Source organism: Globicephala melas, chromosome 5, assembly GCF_963455315.2.
Source record: "Globicephala melas chromosome 5, mGloMel1.2, whole genome shotgun sequence".
Taxonomy (NCBI): Eukaryota; Metazoa; Chordata; class Mammalia; order Artiodactyla; family Delphinidae; genus Globicephala; species Globicephala melas.
The window spans coordinates 51,211,809-51,232,776 of record NC_083318.1 but is presented as its reverse complement, the minus strand read 5'-3'; the positions used below and the strand labels follow the sequence as shown (position 1 = coordinate 51,232,776).

General features: G+C 44.7%; 1 protein-coding gene and 1 pseudogene across 1 annotated transcript in view; one reads left to right on the top strand and one right to left on the bottom strand.

The window, feature by feature from the left end:
• CCDC149 (coiled-coil domain containing 149) overlaps positions 1-20,968 on the top strand; it is a 98,562-nt gene that overhangs the window by 41,255 nt on the left and 36,339 nt on the right. The window contains 1 exon segment of the mRNA XM_060299213.2: positions 8,731-8,838. Coding sequence (XP_060155196.1) covers positions 8,731-8,838 — 108 coding nt within the window.
• Positions 14,947-15,120, bottom strand: LOC115839935 (U2 spliceosomal RNA; annotated as a pseudogene).

Here is a 20,968-nt window from a genome sequence, read left to right as displayed (position 1 = left end):
CAATCTTATTTTAGTCCCCCGTGACCACAAATCAGAGCAACTTTGTATATGCATCTCGGTTTGATGCTCAGAACCTAAAACTTCCTTCAAAGATCTCAAGTGCTTTGGGATGTTTCTTTTTATACCACTTCGAACAGTACAACTTCACTGTTACACCAGGGAAGCTGGGAAGAAATCCAGGGTTCAGCCTGCGGGAGTCCTCCCAAATCATAATAACAGTAATTTCATTCTGAGCATTCACACCTCCTGCTCAGAAGCCCTTCGGATCCTTGCAGTGATTTTTGTCAGGAAGGTGAGAGCAGCCCCCAGCTTAAACACGGAGGGATTTAGGCTCAGTGCATCTAAAGAACTCGGGAACTATTAAGGGAGCCACTAAGTGGCAGATGCGGAGCCATAATGGCCAAGATTAAGCAAACATTTATTTAAATAGCAACCTTCTAAACCTACCGAAGAGCATTTGCCTGTGGGCCTGGAAATGCCTGCATCGGCAAGTGTGTGCTTGGAGACTGTGGGGTGAGAGTAGGCTGCCGCGGGCTCCTTGCACAGCCAAAAACTGTGTGTGGAATGAGTTCTTGGGTGGTTGTTTCTTGTAAATAAGAAAGCTGTCACTGTAGCGGAGGTCATCGCTTGGGCAGTTGCTATGAATAGGGGGCGCTTGCTCAGCAAAGCAAGTTTCACTCTATTACTATTAACACAGAAGTCGCCGTAGACCAAAGCAGCGGGGTAGAAATTGCAATTAAATTTGCTATCAATCACACTGCTCAAGTACACTCCATGTTTTATCAGACATTTTTTTTTCACATATTCTTGCTTAATCGAGTACTTTACCCTACTGAAGGTGTGAGTTTAAAGGATTCAGGGGTCAACACCATGTTGTTGAGGAGCATTTCATAAATCTGGTCTCCTTTTCTCTCTGACACTCTTTTTTTTTTTTTTTTCAAAACAAACAAGCAAAAAACTCTCCTTGAGGAAGTGCCTAGGCCAAGGTTTTACCTGTCTCTCTCATTTTTTTCCCCTCCCATTTTTGCATTGAGTTTTAATATGTCAGCAAGTTGAGAAGGAAGTTATAGGATTTTCCGGTATACATCATTTTTACATTATGATGGAAAATGACTTTTCCATGGCTAGATTACTGAAGTGGTGTATATCTAATAAATTACAAAGATTTCAGGGTGACTTGAGGGATAGTAACTGGAATGTTGCCCCTTTCCCCTCCTGGTGTCTGGGCTGAATTATTTAAGGACTTAGGAGAAAACACACGGCCTTCCCGTTTTACTGCCCTTCCCAGTGTCTGGCTAGTGCAAGGTTTGAAGGTTAATCTTAAACTTTTCATCACTTTCTTTCATTTTATTTTTATCTGTTGGAGAGGAAAAGCTTTTCCTCTACCCTCTTAGGTTCAGTGCATGGAGGCCTGCAAATTTAACTGACAAAAGACAGATTAAAAGGAGAAAAAAGCAAACAATTTCATGAATATTTTACATGCACAGGAGTCCAGAGAGGAGAAGTGAAATTCAAAGAAGTGTTAAGACTTGGGGGCTTATATAGCATTTTAAGAAAAGAGAGGGGGTTTGGGCCTTAAGAGATGATAAATTGCGGGAAAGTGACTAGGAGATATATGGGAAACTAATGGAAGATAGGGTTTTACTTTAGTTAGGTTTGTTTATGCAGACTCATCATGGTACCAATGCTCTGTGTCCAGTGATTAGAGTTGCTATTCTCTTCCTGGTATGGAGGGGATGGGACAATTCACAAAGGGAAATGTATGCCCTTATTTTTAGGCTGAAAAGGGGAGGGAAGAATATTCTCTGTATCTTCTGATTCTCAGTTGCCTTCAGATCAAAATAATCCTCATGGTAAAGGAGCATATTTTGGGGTGGCATATTCTGATCTTATCATATCCAACTTTTCATTTCTTACATCAGGGAGGAAAATGGTATATAGTGGATCCTTTTCTCCCCATCTAAAAGATTTAGGGCTGTTTCTTACAACTGGTATCCTGAACTCCCCCTTCCTTGTAAACCAGTCTTCGTTACTTGATCATTGAAAACGGAGTTCCTTCACAGAGACTGTCATTGCCAAATGTGATGTACCATTAAAAAAAACTCCTCCCACTTCTCTTAAGTTTCGAAAATGTATTGCATCTATAGTATAAATTTGGATGTATTTTGTGACATTCATTCATAAGGGAATTCAAATACAGTGGTAGAGGCAAGATCTAGAGTTTAGGATTGCAGCAGGACCTGAAGAAAGGGAGATCCCCTTGTCCCCGTTACTAATCTACCTCAGTGAGAATTTCCACAAAAAGGCAGAGAGGTTGGGGCGAGATGCACACAGTTCTCTCAACTCCCAGATCTCTGCCTTTGCAACAACTGTCAGGACGTGTAGTCTTCATCTGTGTGCAGAGAGAATTTCCCCGAGCCTCAAAGTCCCCACGCCAGGGGCTGGCCTTGGCGGCATACTTCTGCAGACATCCGTTGTGATTGGGGGTTGACTTGATTCTTGACAAAGGAACGTGTGTTGGAATGGACAGCTGTAACGTCCTTTTGGCCTTGAGCCTCCCAGCTATGTTTTCATCAAATCTGTCTTCTCTCCCTTCCCCATCACAGTTTTAATAGATAAACCCTGAGCTAGAAAGAGTGACTTAAGTATATAGATTCTACAATATACTCCAGGATATTCAACATCCCACTATTATCTGAGAGAAGATGTCAACCTTTTAACGTCAGCCCTGGCTATATCTGGATATTTAAAAGAGGCTTCTTTTGAAACCTTTTCATGTTTTGCTATTTATGCTACCCACCCTGCCCCAGAGATTTAGAGGAAATAATCTCTAGGTTTTGTTTTCCTTCCCTGTGAAATCCTTTCGAGTGTTAGACGGTCTGCCACTTTTCCCCTGACATTTTCTTTACATAGTGCTGCTATTCTAAACTGATGGTCACAGAGTCCTTCTCAATAACACAGAGACAAAACGGTCTACATAGCTGATAAATTATAAGCAGGCGCCGTGTGTTAGCTTGATGGGTGGTTATAGTGAATGTGTGTGAGTCATGGGGGTTTTTTTTGGTCAAAAGATTTATGTGAATTTTTCTCCTCTATTTTGAGTGCTTTGAAATGTACTACTTTTCTTCCTTTTCTTTTCTTTCTTTCTTTCTTTTTTTTTTTTTTTTTTTTTGTTCTTTAAGGTGTATGTCAAGGAACTAGGCACCGTATCAGAATACTCATTTTCTAGTTTTCAAAGTTATTGTTCGGGAGTTGAGGAGGTGGAAGGACTGAATAGAAAAGAATTGTGTGTTGACAAGTAAGCCAGCCTGTGAAATGTGAAAGAAAATTACAGTCACCTGCTTTAAAAGGGGGGTCTCCCTCCCCCACCCTCCCCCAGGGGGTCACTGAAATCTGGGGTAGATTTACAGTGAACCCTCTTGGAGGCGCTGTGATTTTAATTAACCATTGCTTTGCAGCTACTGTAGAAACGCTTGAGTTTATTTGGGTAGATTTCTTTTCGGCCAGGCTGCAGAGTAAATAATGTTTGACAGTCACATCACTGGGTCTCTGACTCGCTGTCTCCTAAAGCAGCGCTGTCCTTTGCTTCATGTGTCACTGGGACCTTTGATATATAACACGTGGGTGCCTGCTTTGCTGTAACCTCCAAATACTGGGGAGTATCGCTGGGCTCAGTGCTATTCAGAGTGGGGCCTGAGGACCAGTGCCAGGCTGCAAGCTGCCCTTTCTGGTCCCTACGACAAGATGAGGGCAGAAACTGAGAGGAAGGGCTCAGAAACTTTTATAGCAATCTGACAGTCTGTATGATTTTACGTCAGGTGAATCTAACAAACACTTGGGGCCTTGATGTCTTCTTAAATTTGTTTTCCTAGGAATTGATTTTTATTGTATTTTGCACAAGTACTGATCTGTGACGGATCGGAGGTTGAGGTCTTTCACCACTGATAGTTTGAGTTGTACGGGTTTAGCTCTTGTGGTTACGTTGGTGAGCAAATGTCAGGGTCTTCCCACCCACCTGAGGGGCTCAAGCCATTGTTGATTCAAAAAGGGAAGGTTAGGGACGTTTCAGATTTTTTTTTTTTTTTTTTGGTCTTTTGTTAAATTTTTCACTGTTGCTCTTACAAACATTTCTTTCTGAACATCTCTTCCACTGTTTAAGAAAAGCAGCCTCCTGTGAAGGTGAATTTTGCTGTGTCTCCTGCAGATGGGGTGCTGAGATGCAGTGTGCAGGTGGCAGCAGGCTCGCGGAGGCCACTTTTAGCCGCATGCCAGCACCTGCCCCGGGTGGCTTCTCCCGCCCCACCTCTGAGCCAGTCGCTCCAGCCTGGGGCTTCTGTCCCTGCACCTGGGGGAGGGATTATGCTTGCTGAGCTAATGTCTGGGAAGTGTTCTGGAGTTCCCGGAAGGAAAAGGAGAGGCCGCCCACTTGTCATACCTTGCCGCTAAGGCAGGAGAGCTGCAGGACAGAGGGGAGGGACCAGGAAAAGAAAATTGGGAATTGAATCACCTCTCCACTTCACTGCAGTCCCTGGGGTCCGCCTGCTCTAGTGGCCTTGAACTGCTTTCCAAAATGGACATCTTGTGATGTGAGGGAGAGAAGGAGAGAGGGAAGCCGCTTGCCTTTGCACCTACCTGGAACTTTTTCCGGGATATCCACAAGGCTCACGCTCACTCTCTCTCCTTTCTCAAGTCTTGGTTTAAGACTTGAAGTGTGGCCTTCGCTGTGACGCCTTCCGTGGCCTTTCCCCAGCACACACTGTTTCCTTTACCTGCTGTATCTGTTTCCGTAGTACTTATCATCCAGCTCCTCAGTCATTATTCATTTTGTTGTAATATAATGTAACTAATATAATATCATCTATTAAAATGTAAGTTTACAAGGGCAAGAGGCTTTGTCTGTATGGCTCACTGCTGTATCTCCAGAATCGAAAACAGTGCCTGACACGTAGTAGGCACTCCCTAAATATTTGTTGTGTAGATGAATGGATGAATAAGTGAAGGGGCAGGATGACAAGGGAGCCAGCTGTGTCCAAGGAGCCATTCGGCCAGATCCATCCAACCGTCCACTGAGTGATCGAATTGGAGCCACTGCAAGGGCAGAGTCAAGGGGAGGTGACCAGCATTTAACCAGTGCCTACTGTATACCAAGCACTGTGGTAGGCATCCTAGGTTCATTATTCAATGTAAGTATCAGATTACTACATGAAGTATGTATGGTTAACTCCAGTTCACAGGTGGGGAAACTCAAGAGGTTAATAATCTTACCCAAGGTCACCCAGCCCAGTAAGTGGCAGAACTGGGACCCAACTTAGTCGATCTGATTCCAAAAAGAAATTTGAACATTTCCAAGAACAGTCAGCGGATCACAGTGCCTCTTGTCTTCTTGCTTTCCTGCCTGTAAAACGGGGATTAATTTTCCTCATCCTTCACCAGATTTTTATCTGATGAGAATGGAAATCTGGGACAGTTGAAACACAACGACTACAAGATATGACTTGAAGGGTGGCTTTGCAAATATGGGGCTGAGAATTAGATCACATTATTGAGTAATGTTCACAAACAAGTGAGTGGAAATCAGAGCTAGATTAAAGCCAGCCAGTGGGGATGAGGGGGGTTTCTGTGCAACGCTGTGTGCCAGGCGCTGGTTTCCGTAGTTTATTATTCCAGATATTTCCCTAGGCTGAGATCACAGCCTCCAGACTCAGCATATTATCTTTCACTTAGATATATTTCTGGAGCATCCACTAGGTGCTTGGGGGAGACCAGTAGAGAGAACAAAGTTCCCTGCCCTTCATGGAACTTCTGTCTTAGTAGGGAGAGAGAGATAGGAAATAAACAGTAAGTAATAAACATATGTAAACATATGGCAATAAACTGTAAAGTAAATGACATGGTATATTAAGAGATGGTAAGTGCTATGGAAATAAAAAGTAGTGTAGGGGAAAGGGCTTGGGCGTTCAGTGGGGAGGTGGCCAGACTGCAGATTAGATCAAGTGGTCCAGGTGGGCCCCGTCGAAACGGTGCCGTTTGAACGAAGACCTGAAAAAGGCAAGGGAGTGAACAAGAGGTACCCTGGAGGGAGAGCAGTCCAGTCCAGAGAAAAGGCAGAGAGAGCAGCGCTGAGATGGGCTCCTGCCTGGTATATGTGGGGAACAGCCAGGAGGTGAGCTTCGGGGGAGCTGAATGGGGGGCTACCCTGACGGTGGAGACACTGGATATCCCGATGGATGGAATATGGGAGATAAGGCAAAGTGAGGAGTCCAGGATAAGCCAAGGTTTAATCTCTATATTCTTTCACTTGATTCCCTTTTGATTACCTAACATAACTCAGTATTCCCGAAAGCATTAGCATCAAAGTCTTTGGAGATTTAGCCACTATAGTTGTACTCATCTGCAATGTCTCTGGATTTGGGTTTCTTCAGCTATCACATGGAAGGAATCTAAAAGATAACTTTCAAATCCCTTGTGTGACTGTTTCTGAAAGATTCCTTTTTAGGAGTCACATTCCGATCGCTGGCTTGCTTCCCTCCCTCCTTCTTTCCTCCATTTATTCATCGTGGGTCTTTAAAACATGTGCTGGGACAAGAGCACTTCTTGGAGCAATGTACGTGGAGGCTGAGAAGGGAGAAAACGAGAATCTCTGCCTTTCAATAGCTCATTTCTTCTTGCTGAGGTTAGATAAGAGTGCAATAAGCAAGGTGAGAATTAGAGCAAATTAGCAAAATTCAAATAGTATAGAAGAAGCAGCCGTGGAGGTAAAGTGGAATAGTAAGTTAAAGGCTTGAGTGGAAAAAGCACGAAGATAGTTTGGGAGCATATGCAGGTTCAGGTTCAGGGAACCTGAGAAGGGTGAGAGCGTGGTAAAGGGTGCTTGCGTGGTTCCGGGAAAAGGGCCGAGATGTGTCGATGAAGCTGGACTGAGAAGGGGAGGGGGTGTGGTGGAGAACTGCGCACGGGGGCCAGAGGGATCTGCTCTGAGCAGGAGGAAATCTGAAGGAAGGGCTGACATCATGAAGATGGACTGGAAGGCACTCACCCTGGCTGTTTGGTACTCTAGGAACTAGAACAGGGGAATAAGGAGGTGAGAAAAACAGCCCAGGAGACTGCTGAATTACCTCTGGATCCTGATGTCTGAAATCGTGACACCTCACTGGTCTCTTCTCTGGCTGACAATTTTGATCGAAATTCTGGGCATTAAGGTGGCAAAGAAAAGTTCATTAAACACGATCTATTTGAAGAAAAAAAAAACTATCCAAACAAGGAAATGAAATTATCCAAACAAGGAAATGAAATTTTTCCTATATTGTGGATCCAAAGTTAGAATTGAACTAAGACTACTTGGAAGAGTTTTTGTGAGGAGCTCTTAAATTAAAAAAAAAAAAAACAAAAAAAACCCAACTCCTCCATCACTTGTCTGTGAGCCATTCTGGAAACAAAGAACATCCCCAAATTGAGGTTCACGGCCAACTTATTTCTCTCCATGCAGTTGTAGTGGTGTGATTTGCACACTTGCTGCATTCATACATGTGTTTATTCTAATGGTTCAGCTGGGCTTGGATGATGGCTGCAGTAAGCCTAAGAAAGCCCTGCATTTCTCCACTCCTCCGTTTCTGATTATATTTCATAATGTGTTAATATTTGCAGGCTAATCTTTTTTTTTGAAATCTAACTTTTATTTTTATGTATTTATTTTTAACATCTTTATTGGAGTATACTTGCTTTACAATGTTGTGTTAGTTTCTGCTATATAACAAAGTGAATCAGCTATACGTATACGTATATCCCCATATACCCTCCCTCTTGCATCTCCCTCCCTCCCACCCTCCCTACCCCACCCCTCTAGGTGGTCACGAAGCACTGAGCTGATCTCCCTATGCTATGCGGCTGCTTCCCACTAGCTATCTATTTTACATTTGGTAGTGCATATATGTCAATGCCACTCTCTCACTCTGTCCCAGCTTACCCTTCCCCCTCCCTGTGTCCTCAAGTCCATTCTCTATGTCTGCGTCTTTATTCCTGTCCTGCCCCTAGGTTCTTCAGAACCCTTTTTTTTTTTTTTTTAGATTCCACATATATGTGTTAGCATACGTTTTTCTCTTTCTGACTTACTTCACTCTGTATGACAGACTCTAGGTCCATCCACCTCACTACAAATAGCTCAATTCTGTTTCTTTATATGGCTGAGTAATATGCCATTGTATATATGTGCCACATCTTCTTTATCCATTCATCCGATGATGGACACTTAGATTGTTTCCATCTCCGGGCTATTGTAAATAGAGCTGCAATGAACATTTTGGAACATGACTCTTTTTGAATTATGGTTTTCTCAGGGTATATGCCCAGTAGTGGGATTGCTGGGTCATATGGTGGTTCTATTTGTAGTTTTTTAAGGAACCTCCATACTGTTCTCCATAGTGGCTGTACCAATTCACATTCCCACCAGCAATGCAAGAGTGTTCCCTTTTCTCCACACCCTCTCCAGCATTTATTGTTTGTAGATTTTTTGATGATGGCCATTCTGACTGGTGTAGTTTTGATTTACATTTCTCTAATGATTAGTGATGTTGAGCATCCTTTCATGTGTTTGTTGGCAATCTGTATATCTTCTTTTGAGAAATGTCAATTTAGGTCTTCTGCCCATTTTTGGATTTGGTTTTTTGTTTTATCGATATTGAGCTGCATGAGCTGCTTGTCAATTTTGGAGATTAATCCTTTGTCAGTTTGCAGGCTAATCTTGCACAACTATTGAGAGATTCTCAGGACCGAAATAAACGTCTGGGAGAAGAAATTAAAGAACTTCAGCAAAGGCTTGGAGAAGTCCAGGGCGACAATAAGGTACCGTGAATATTTAAAGGCAAAAACCTCTCCTGAGTAATTTTGTGCCAGAGGTTTATGTATGGTGCATCAGAAGAATGTAATGCAGCATTTGCAGAAAAATTTGTTATAGATTTTTACATTTGCAATGAAAATTCACAGTTTAGCATTTCTTATCTTTATTACCTTCCCTTCGCGTGTGTGCATGCACACGCGTCTGTGTGTGTTTCTGGGTTGCTCTAAAATATTGTCACAACCCATTGTAGAAGTTTCATCACGTTCAGCTTGGTGCTGAATAACATTGTGGTTGAGGGCAAAATAAAACCCAAATGCTATACTTTCTCCTTTCTATACAGATAATGGATTTGTGGCTCATATGATTTGGAATTATTCACATTCAGTTTTGAATTTTAAGTAGTCATCCTACTAATTATGTTCACATAACCAATTTATTTTATTGCTAAATTTGGCAATTTGTATGGAACATTGCTCAAAATCCACTGCTTGGTATTAATCAAACTCCCCTGTTGGCAACGTTAATTATAAAATATGAACTCATAAACTCCAAATTAATGTGAGCACTGTCTCTCCCAGCTGAAGCTGTGAACAAAAGTACAATTGAGAAAAGGAAGAAAAACTACCGAAGTTCAATTCCATCGCCCCCAAATAATTTCCCATTTTGCCAATAGATTCAATTTCAACTTCTTGCCAGAGCCAGCTTTCCCAACAGGGATGGCCTTTGGAGTTTCACGCAAGCAAACTACATGGCGGGGAGGAGGTGCTTTCTTGGGCAATGTCTTTTGAACGGTACCAAATTCCCTGACAAATGATGGGGATGTTTGTTGTTCCTGGGAGTCACTGGTTATTGGAAGGCGCCATTTTGAAAGATGCTCATTCTTTAAAAAAAAAAAAAATGTATGGAAGTGTCTGGATTATCTCGAGAACTCTTCCATGACAAAGAGCAGAGAGGATTGTGTGCTTACTGCTGGCTTAAGGGGCTCAATCTAAGGGCGTACTGGTGGGACTTCCCTGGTGGTCCAGCAGTTGAAACTCCACACTTCCACTGCAGGGGGCACGGGTTCGATCCCTGGTCGGGAAACTAGGATCCTGCCTGCCACGAGGTGTGGTCAAAAAGTAAAAAAAATAATAATAATAAGGGCATACTGGGAAGTCTTCTTTACATAGCCTCTTGTCCACTTAGTCTGCCTTTAAAGAAATTTTTTTAAACCTCTTGGATTTAACATACTATATTTGAAAAATATTTCATGACTATTCTCCGTCATGAAATAGGGAGTGGGCGAGAATGCTAGGAAGGGTGCTAATTAACCCTGGACAAGCTAATCGGGCCTCTCAAAAGGATTTAAGCTCTGTAACCTAGGTATTTGGTCAATAATTAAAGGCCAGGCCTTCTTAGGTGTTATCAAATGATAGCACCAGGGCAAGGTCTTCTAGAGAGTAAAATCAAGTATGTGCAATCATTTCCTTTTAAACCCATAAAAATACTGCAGGAATTTTGGAGAAGTTATAAATCCAGAAAATACTGAAACATTTTGAGATGTGATTTTTGGAGGCATGATTCTTCTTGACTGATTGTTTTTCTTCTTCTTCTTTTCTTTTCTTTTTTATTTTCTGAGGTACCCGCCCCCCCACCTCCGACTGTCCTAGACACACCTCTGCCTCATCTTTTGGTCACTTTTAATTGTATCGCCTTGTAGGCCTGAGATATTTTAGGAATTGACATTTGCGACTGATATTTCAGGGAAAGAAAAGGAGGGTATGTGTGCGTGCGTGTGTGCGTGAGTGTGACACTGAGCGCAGGTCTGGGGCTGCTTTTGCATCGGCACCATCTGAGCGTCATGATTTGCCTGCATTCTGGGTCTTTATTCCAGTAGCTGGACACATTTATCAAACTTGGTTTTCTCACTCAAGGTTTAGAATTTAGTGACTCATATTCATGGCCTGTGAAGTAATTTTCCTGCCAGCAAATGCAGGCAAGATGGTAAAACGTTCAGTAGACCCTGTATCTCGGTCTCCAGTCCTCTCCTCCTCAAAAAAGACCAACTGCAGTGAGCCCCAGAGACTCTGTTTATTCTCATTTGCATCTAAAGTTATAGGGCTGGTTTATTTTCATCCCCCTGTGAGTCACGGTCATCCTCCCCCCACGTACCCCCAGTCATCAACATTAAGGCCGGATGACTCATTCAGTAATGACACCAGCCATCTTGAGAAACACAGAGGCCTCTCTTGAAGGGTGGCCGTGACTGTGTGGTGGAGAATGGGTTAACCCTTCCTTTGCTCTCTTATTCGTCGCGTCACAGCTCCAACCTTTCCATCGCCTTTGGAATCTAGTCCCACCTCCTTACCATGGTGTGCTTGGCCCTCCATTATCTGGCCCCTCCTGATTTTTCCAGCCACATCTGTTGCCATTAGTCACCTCACACTTCATTCCTGCAGGACTAATTTCAGCCCCTCAGCTGAGCCATACTGCAGTTGTGCCTCAGGGCCTTTCGCACCTGCTGTCTGCTCTCTGGAACACTCTTCCCCTTTACTTCCGTAAACTCCCACTCACCTTTCAGGTCATAGGTCAAATGTAGCCTTCTCCGGCTCTCAGGGGCAGGTCCTGCACACACCCACAGTGCCCTGCTCTTTTCCCTCTGCTTGTACTTGTTTGGCACCCCTCCCCCAAAGGTAAACGCTTTGCAGGCCAAATTCCTGTATCCCTAGGAATTTGCATCTTAGTTCGCGATGCACAGACATTATTTAATAGATCTTTATTGAAGGAATGGAATAGGATAAATGAATGAATGAGTGAATGAATAAAGGGAATGCAAAAAGGTTCAATAAAGAGGAAGAGGAAAAGAAAAAGGAAGAGCACAAGAAAATAGCAGACTGACTGCCCCTGTGGTTGTCATCACTAACTCTCCTTGTGGGGTAAGGAGTAGTTTAGAAACCTGGAGAAAGGAACTAGAAAAGCAAACTATTCCATCCAAGAAAAAGCAGAAGAAAGCCAAACCTAAGGTGTGAGACCTCAGGAAGCCCCTGGAAAGGTCAGGGGATCCGATGCTGAGCCTTAGTGGATGTGGGGTAAGAGTCCTGCTCCTAGGCTGGCGCAAGCCTGTTAAATTCAATAATACTTAATAATGGATGTTGTGGGATTCCTAACTCCCCCCATTCCGAACAGAAGGGCTTGTGGCATCACTTTATGAGCAACTATTGAAGTGGAAGTTTTTTATCTCCAAGTTGTCATTTTAACTGATGACCCTTAGCCATATTTTGGGAAGCTCAGATTCTAGATGTTAAGAACATTTAAGAAACAAGGTGATAGGAAATTACTTGCCTTGGCTATTTTAAGGTAGACTAATTTTTCCATTTGTTCAGCTAGAGCCTTGTAACCCTACGTGCCATAAAGCATTTTCAAACAGCCTCTTGAAAGATGTGTTACCACCCTGTCTTACAAGCAGCTTAGCACTCACACAGGGTTGGAGGTGGAGGGTGGGATTCCATGATCAACAAACCTATTATCTCTCTGAGAAGCACCCCAAGAATTTCTTGAGGCTTCTGGACAGACACAAAGGCCCAGTTCAAACCAGAGGAGGGGTGGGAAAGGGGAAGCCTAGTAGACACCCTCCCCTTCCTTGCTAATAATAGCTCTGAAAGGTTAAGTGGGGAAGGGAGAACTCACACCTCCACAAATCACCCTGGGGAAAGCTTTTCATGAGGGTGGATTGTCCAGGGTTCTTTGTGTGGCAGTCTGTGAGGAATAAGGACCAATTACGTGGAAAACCCAGGCAATGCTAGGGCCTCAAGTGTGGAGAGCAACCCACCCAGAGAATTACAGCTCCCCTTCTTGCTCCAGAGGTATGCCTGCTTCCTCTTCTGGGCATTAAGAAAAGAGTGGATTTAGGGAAAGGGGACCGGGGGGAAAAGGAGGCCTCTGAGAACTTAAGAATCAGTAAGAGGCAATCCACAAAACTAGCAGAGTACACTTGAATCACAGATATCCAGAGGTGAGCTGGTGAACCAGCTCTTCTGAAGAGGAAGCCTGGCTGGTAGCACTTTACCAATTTCCGTGGTGTAAATACTGATGCCATGGCATTTAAACATCAGGCTAGCAAAGTGAAGTTACTGAACTGGGAGTTAGAAAGCTTGGGACTCCAGAAAGAGCTAGCTCCAGCCTCCCACTGCCAAGTGGTATAATCTAGAATAGTCCAAGAGGTCCATCTTTAGAAACTGCTAGACCCAGGTTTATATTCTAACTCTGCCAGTTATTATCCGTGTGGCCTTGAGCAAGTCAGTTGTCTCTCTAGACCCCAGTTTCCTCATCTGTAGAATGGAAGTAATGATACCTTACATAGAATTGCTGTCAGGTTTCATCATTATTCATCAATACATAATTGGGGACTCACTGTGTGCTGATTAATGTTCTAGGAGCTGTGACTACGTCAGGAATAAGAAAGACAAGGTGCCTGTTCTCACAGAGCTTACAGTCTAGTTGGGGAGACAGAGAATAAGAAAATAAAATACCTAGGTAAGATCATCAGACAGTGGTTAGTGCTGGGAAGAAAAGCAAGCAGGAGATTTAATGGTTGGGAGTGTGTGTGTGCATGCAATATTATGTTTATAAAGGGCGTAGCATAGTAAGCATCCAGTAAGCACTCGTAAAGGGTAAACATTGCTGGTATCTTTAGCACAACCTGGGCCCAGATTGGCCTAGTGTCCTCTTGTATCAGAGTTCCACCAGGAATCTCAAGGTCTTCCTTTCTGTTGATCAACTGTTTCCAGTGAACCCCGGGGGTATGTGCCTCCCAACAGAGACAGAGATTGGGGGTAAGAAGCCTGGCATCTGGCATCTGGATCCCCAAAACTCAGCCCTCCTTATCACCACCCGACTTTATTATTTATCACCACCCCAAACGTCATTGCTTTGGTGTCACGCTCCCAGAAGCTTCCTTGCATTTTGTGTACCCTTGTGGAATAAGCACCTAATAGAACAGGCCGGGAGCAGCATCTCATGTTCCTGCTGGGTTTCCTTGTCTGCTTGCTTTTATTTTTCCTTCATTTTACAGACTATGGCACTTTAAGTGCAGAAGAACAATAATGCAATGCGAAGTACTCAAAAGCAAGGAACTTCAGGTGGACAGTGTCAGGCAGTCACACTTCCTGGGCCCCTGCTGGCCAATTTAAATGTAACTGTTTGCAGTGGCGCATAAACACGGGGTTTTGCCCTTAATAATGAGCTTTATGTTACACCAGCTGAAGGTCTTTAAGTACCTCTGTTTTATCTGGTGTTGCCCCATAAAATGATAGACCCCTTCTGTGAACGTACCTCTATTGATGTGGGACTTCTGGAAGGATTCAGCAAGCAAACCAGTTAAGTCAAAGCCACGAGCTAATTCAGGCAGACCAATGAGCATGCAGGTGACTAACTGAAGTATACTCTGTTAAAAAAAAAAGTGTTCAGCTTGGATGTTTGTAACAGTCCAGGATGAGGGATCAGAGAGCTCTTTGTAAACATTTCCTCTTTATGCTTCAGAGGAGCACGGAGGTGCCCTAGCTTGTGGGAAACCCACATGAAGAGGGCACTCTAATGAAAAGCTCTCACCTTGGGGCATTATAAAAATTAATTACAAAGAATTAAAGTGAGTGATAAGGGCCCTTTACCTGCTCCAGCCCCATCATATCTTATTCTAACTGGGATCTTGATGGTGAAACACAGGCAATGCTCAGTTCAGCAAGCAGCCAGACTAGTGCACCATTTCCTCATGTTTTATTGTCAGATGAATTAGACGAATGAATTTGGTCTCAGACACCATATTTGAGCTTGTTCTGGCTTATATGAGCACACAGTCCGGGTAGACCAAGCGACCAAAACAGTGTGGTTTTGGACATTCGTCCCCTAGACAATGCACTGTAATTACACTTTGTAGAGAACTGATTCTGAAAGATATCTCTGCCTAAGACTTATTTTATAGTATACCATACCCAAATTACACTAAAATGAAAACAAATTGAAGCACCTTTAAACTGCTTGGTGCGGGCTTCCCTGGTGGCACAGTGGTTGAGAGTCCACCTGCCGTTGCAGGGGACACGGGTTCGTGCCCCAGTCCGGGAAGATCCCACACGCCGTGGAGTGGCTGGGCCCGTGAACCATGGCCGCTAAGCCTGCGCATCCGGAGCCTGTGCTCCGCAATGGGAGAGGCCACAACAGTGAGAGGCCCGCGTACTGCAAAAAAAAAAAAAAAAAAAAAAACTGCTTGGTGCAACTCTCTACACTTGATCTTAGCCAAAAGGCCGAGAAGCGATTGGTGCAACTCTCTAAAGATTGTCGCTCTGGGAGCAATGTGTTCTGAACTATCTGAAGGTAATTCAGGGGCTTCCTAGCTGTGTAACCTTGGGCCAGTTGCTTGACTTCTCTGTGTCTTCAGTTCTCATCTGTACAATGGAGATAACTCGCCTATGGAGGGTAGTTCAGTTCAATTCATTTCAATACATCTTTACTGAAGACTCAACTCTATGGTCTGGGAATAGGGTAGTAAACAAAAACCAATGAGTTCCTGCCTTCATGGAGCTTCTATTCTAGTGGGGACAGATGGGCAGTAAGCAAATAAACAAATTAATATATGACATTGCACAGATTCTGAGAGGCACAGGCTTTCAATTTGAACATCTCTGATGTAGTTATTGGTATCATGTAGTGATGACTGGTATTTTTCAGTCTTTTTGGTCATGCATAGTGGTGGGTCTTAGAGTTGATAGAGTCTTATATTTGATGAAATACAGTATAATATGTCAGAAGGTACTAAGTGCTTAACAAGTTACTGCAAGCTAGGGGGCTGTACAGTGCAGCCTGGGCTGCCGGGGATAGGGGAGGAGGGCAACTACTTATACTGGGTGGTCAGGAAGGCATTTCTGTTGACACACCCTTTGCTCAGAGGCCTGAAGGAAGTGAGGTGGGAGGTGGTCAGATAACCGGGGGATGAAGTGCAGAGACCCTGAGTGAGCGAGCTTGGGTGACACAGGCACGACATAGGGGGCCAGCGTGCCTCCTGTGAGGATTAAATACAGGAAGTTATACAGGGCACTTGATGCAGAACACCCTCCACAGGGGGAGCGCCAGGCAGTGAGTGCTATCGTCGGTGTGGAGAGAGGCCGCAGAGCATCCACTCCAGAGCCCTCGCCTGCCTGGGGTCAGCTCCCGACCCTGCCATTTCTAAGGTCTGTGACGTGGGCAACTTACTCCAGCTCTCTGTGTCTCTGCTTCTCTTCTGACAACGGGGATTGTAACAGTGCATCACAGAGTGTCTGTTGGACTTACTGGGGCAATGTGCGTAAGCACCTAGGACAGGGCTTGTTGTGTTAAGGGTGAGGGGACTCTGCAGCCTCCTGATCTGAGCATGAGCCCCAGGCAAGGAGCCCTGGTTTCAGAGCCCTGCAGCAGCCCCTATGAGCTTCTCCCCTATGAGGAGGACGGGGCGGTGTCTGCCTCCCGGGGTTGGGAAGCAGCACATGAGAGACTTCCTGTATTTCAGGTGTATCTGAGGACTCCCTGCGGTTAGCCAGACACTGCTATGGGTGCCGGCTATTTCAGCGCGTATGAACAGCCAGGTTCCTGCAGTGGAGCTGACAGGGGGAGGGACAAACAGATGAACCAGGTGATTTCTAGCAGTGTGATGAAGGCAGTGGGGCCCTTGAAGGTGAACGGCTTCAGCGACAGTGTCCAGGGAAGACCTCTCAGAGGAGGTGACAATTTATCTGTGACCTGAAAGAGACAAAAGAAGTGGGTTCTGGATAGACCTGTGGGCAGGCTGCTCAAGGGCAGAGCAAGTGCAAAGGCCCAGAGGCAGGCAGGAGCAGGTTGTGCTTGAGGCACTGAAGGAGAGCCAGTGTGACCAGCAAACAAGGGAGGTGGTTGGAGGTTGGGTTGGGAGGTGGGCAGGGGCAGCTCATGCATCAGCAGCTCTCATAAGGGCTTTGCAATTTATTCCAAATTTATTCCATTGCAGTGAAAAGCCACTGGAGGTATCGTGTGTAAGGAAAGCGTATAGCATGTTGTTTGGCCCAAGTTGGGTGCTCGTTAACTGGGAAATATTGACACACGTTAATGAGTGTGTGCATGATAATCTCCAGAGCCTGGGAGGAAGAATATGAAAACTGCTGGGTTTCTTTTTTAAGTGACAAATTCTTTTGTTTAAAGCTAGAACTAGATTTGCCATATAGGTTTAGGAATTTGAACTTTGGTATACACAATAGAGTTGCCTACTTGGAGCCTTTTAAGCTCTCCTGTCTAATTTTATCAAGGGTATTTCAAAAGGTCAGGGGGCAGTTGGAGAGGATGTGGAGAAAACCAACCGGAAAAGTAAAGAAAAGATAGGCAGGACCTTGTCTGTTAAGTCGCCCAGCACAACACTGGCAGATGAATGTTTGATCAATGGCTTTTGGTGTTGACCTCTCCCTAGGCGTGCTATTTGCAGCAGTACACAAGGACCGGGGGTGAGGAAGGGCTAACATCCACTCCTATTAATTCTTGCATCTCATCTTCCCAGTAACTCTGACAGATAGAGAGTCACTGTATAAGAATTATAACCATACCAGCTATAACTGGGGATTGTACTTTTAAAGCTCTTCAGAGAGTGATTATTGCATTGTATCTTCACATTGCAAGGATGGAAACCCCGAGAGCTGGAGTTGTGCAGTGCACAGGCTGGGCAGCCGTACATAGCTGTTCTGTCTACAAGATAGCTTTTATTCTTACTGTAGACTGAATGTGCCCCCACCCCAAATTCATATGTTGAAACCTGATCCGAAATGTGATGGTATTAGGAGGTGGGGGCTTTGGGAAGTGATTAGGTCATGACAGCAGAGTTCTCATGAATGGGATTAGTGCCCTCATAAAAGAGACCCCAGTGAGCAATTTTGCCCCCTCTGCCATGTGAGGACACAGTGAGAAGATAGCTGACTATGAACTGGGAAGTGGGCCCTCACTGGACCACGAACCTACCAGTGTCTTGATCTTGGACATCTTAGACTCCAACTGTGAGAAGTAAATGTTTGTTGTTTATAAGCTACTCAGTCTATGGTATTCTGTTATAGCAACCTAAACAGACTAAGACAGGAGTTGGTACTAAGACGTGGGGTGCTGCTATAACAAATACCTAAAATGTGGAAGCAGCTTTGGAACTGGGTAGTGGGTAGAGGCTGGAAGAGTTTTGAGGTTCCTGCTTGAAAAAGCCTGTTGTCCTTCACAGCATTGCTGTGAATGGACCATTAAGGGCAATTCTGGTGAGGACTCAGAAAAAAAAAAAAAGAGAGAGCTGTGGAGAAAGCGTCCACCTTCTTGGAGAATACTTAAGTCATCCTGAACAGAATGTTGGTAGAAATATGGACAGTAAAGGCCATTCTGATGAGGCCTCAGATGGAAATGAGGAACACGTTACTGGATGCTGGGGAAAAGGCCATCCTTGTTATAAAGTGGCAACAATCTGGCTGAACTGTGATCGAGTTCTATTGTTTTATGGAAGGTAGAACCTGTGAGCAATGAAACTGGATATTTAGCTGAGGAAATTTCTAAAAAATGTGTTGAAGGAGCAGGCTGGTTTCTCCTGACTGCTTATAAAATGTGAGACGAGAGAGATGATTTGAAGATGGAATTGTTCAGCAAAAAGGAACCAGAGTTTAAAGATTTGGAAAATTCTCAGCCTGTCCATATTGCAAAAAATGAGAACGCTAAGGGTGTTGGCCAAACAGCCATGTGGTAAAGAGATTAGTATGGGTTAGAGGCCGGGCGCTGTTTTTCAGGGCAAGAGAAGAATGACACGGAAGCTAATTTAGAGCCCAGCAAGGCTGCCACTCCCGCCACAGGCCTAGAGTACATAGCTCTGGGGGACAGATTGCCTTCACCTGGGTTAGAATGGAGGGGGCCTCCCGGAGCCCCAGGGCTGAGACCACAGCCCAGTAGAGCTGCAGGGCACCAGAGCAGAGCCACTGCAGGGCTGTCCTGCCAAGCCTTGGCGGTGATGTTGCCAGTGGGCCTGGAAGGCAGAGCATCGAGCCAGGGGATTAGTCCTAAGCCTTAACATTTAACGTTGTTTGATCTGTTAGGTTTTGGACTTACTTGAGACCTGTCACCCCTTCCTTCTTTCCTATTTCTGCCTTTTGGAATGGGAATGTCGCTCCTGTGTGTGTCCCACCTTTGTATTTTGGAAGCACATAACTTGCTAGGTTTCACAATTTCACAGGTGGAGAGGAGTTTGCCCCAGGATGCATCTCACCTCGAGTTTCACCCATACCTGAGTTAGATGATATTTAGATGAGGTTTTGGACTTTGGACTTAAGAGTTGATGCTGGAACCAGTTAATTCTTTGGGGGTTATTGGGATACAGTAAATGTATTTCACGTGTAAGAAGAACATGAATTTGGGGGCAATCAAGGGTGGAATGCTATAGACTGTGTCGCCTCCCCAAAATTCATATGTTGAAACCTCCTCCCCAGTGTGATGGTATTTGGAGGTGGGAGCCTTTGGGAGGTGATTAGATCATGAAGGTGGAACTCTCATGAATGGGATTAGTGCCCTTATAAAAGGGACCCTAGAGAGCTCTCTCACCCCTTCCTCCATGTGAGGACACAGAAAAAAGACAGCCATCTATGAACTAGGAAGCAGGCTCTCACCAGACACCCAACCTGCTAGCACCTTGATCTTAGACTTCCCAGCGTCTAGAACTATGAGAAATAAATGTTTGTTGTTTATAAGCTATGCAGTCGATGGTAGTCTGTTATAGCAGCCTGAATAGACTAAGGCAATCTCCACTTTCAAAAACACTAAAGTCACTTGGGGCTGAGTGAGGCTAGATGACAGCCAAAGACATGTGACTAGGATCCGCAGATACAGGATCTGAACACAGATTACACCTGGAGAATCATAGCTGCTCCTGCTGCCAGCTGCCTTCCTCCCACTCTCTGTTGGGGAAAATGGATTCAGGCAAATGAAAACAAGAGGAGGGAGAGACTGTTGAGGGCTATGAGGGATGAAGCCCAAGAAGAGATCAAGGAAGAAGCGAGTCATTCTGACTGAGGGGCCTTGGCGGGACCAGAGTTTGAGCAGGGCTTTGGCAGAGGAGTTGGACTCCATCGGCAGGGTGGGGGAGAGCGCCCAAGAGCCTTTTGTCACATCGTTTTGCAGCCCTGTCCCTCAGCCACATCCCAGCTGCAGCTGCACCTCATGCATAAGCGGGCGATTCACACCCATAATTCATTCATAAATGTTTATTTCCATCTAAATCAGCAAATGGATGCATCTCCTGGTGGCCGTGTGCGTGCCTCTCAGGGCACCGATCCACTTCAAGCGTTGGCACAGGGAGGCTAGCCGTGCAGTGTTGATGGCCCCATTGTAGGAAATCAAGCACTCCAAGCAGTTGCTTCATAGAGCTTCCAAGGGGGGAAATCAGCCTCACTGCCTGCAGTCTACAGATAAGGTTGGCTCAGCAGCTCGGCTTCCTCCAGCTTAGAAGAAAGATCGACTTCCCCAGTGGGCATGTGGGTGGGGAAACTCACGTGGAGGAGGACACCAATGAGCACAGCAATAATCGTAATAGCAGCTGACATTGATCAAGCACTTTGTATGTTCCGGGGGCTGTGCTAAGTATGGTAGAGAAATCTCATCTTCTCTTACTTGGGACTAGGTTCTAAAGTCAGCGGATAAGAGGCAAAACCTTGTGTCTAGCAGAAATTCACCTTGACGGTCTCTTAAATTGTCCATGAAGTTCAGGGCAGGTGGCCATGTGTCTCCTGAATAGGAGTCTTATGTATAAATATGAACAGTATGATTTTGTCTAAATGTATTATCAGTCCCTCTCCCACCTTGCTCTCAGTCTGGGACATTGAAAGCAGGGGTGGGTAGAGCCACCAGTTTAAAACATTTTTATTTCTCTCCCATCCCCTCTTCTCCATCTCTCTCTTCCTCCACTTGGTTCTCCCCATCATCTTTTTGCCAAACACATACATTTGAATTCTCCTAAATTAAATGCTCATTTAATACAACGTCACTCTCTTACTTTGTGTTTAATGTTGGGTAGGGGAAATTGCCCCCTCTACTCCTCTTGATTTCTCTGTTTTTTTTTTGGAGTCCCACACGACATGCAGGATCTTAGTTCCCCAA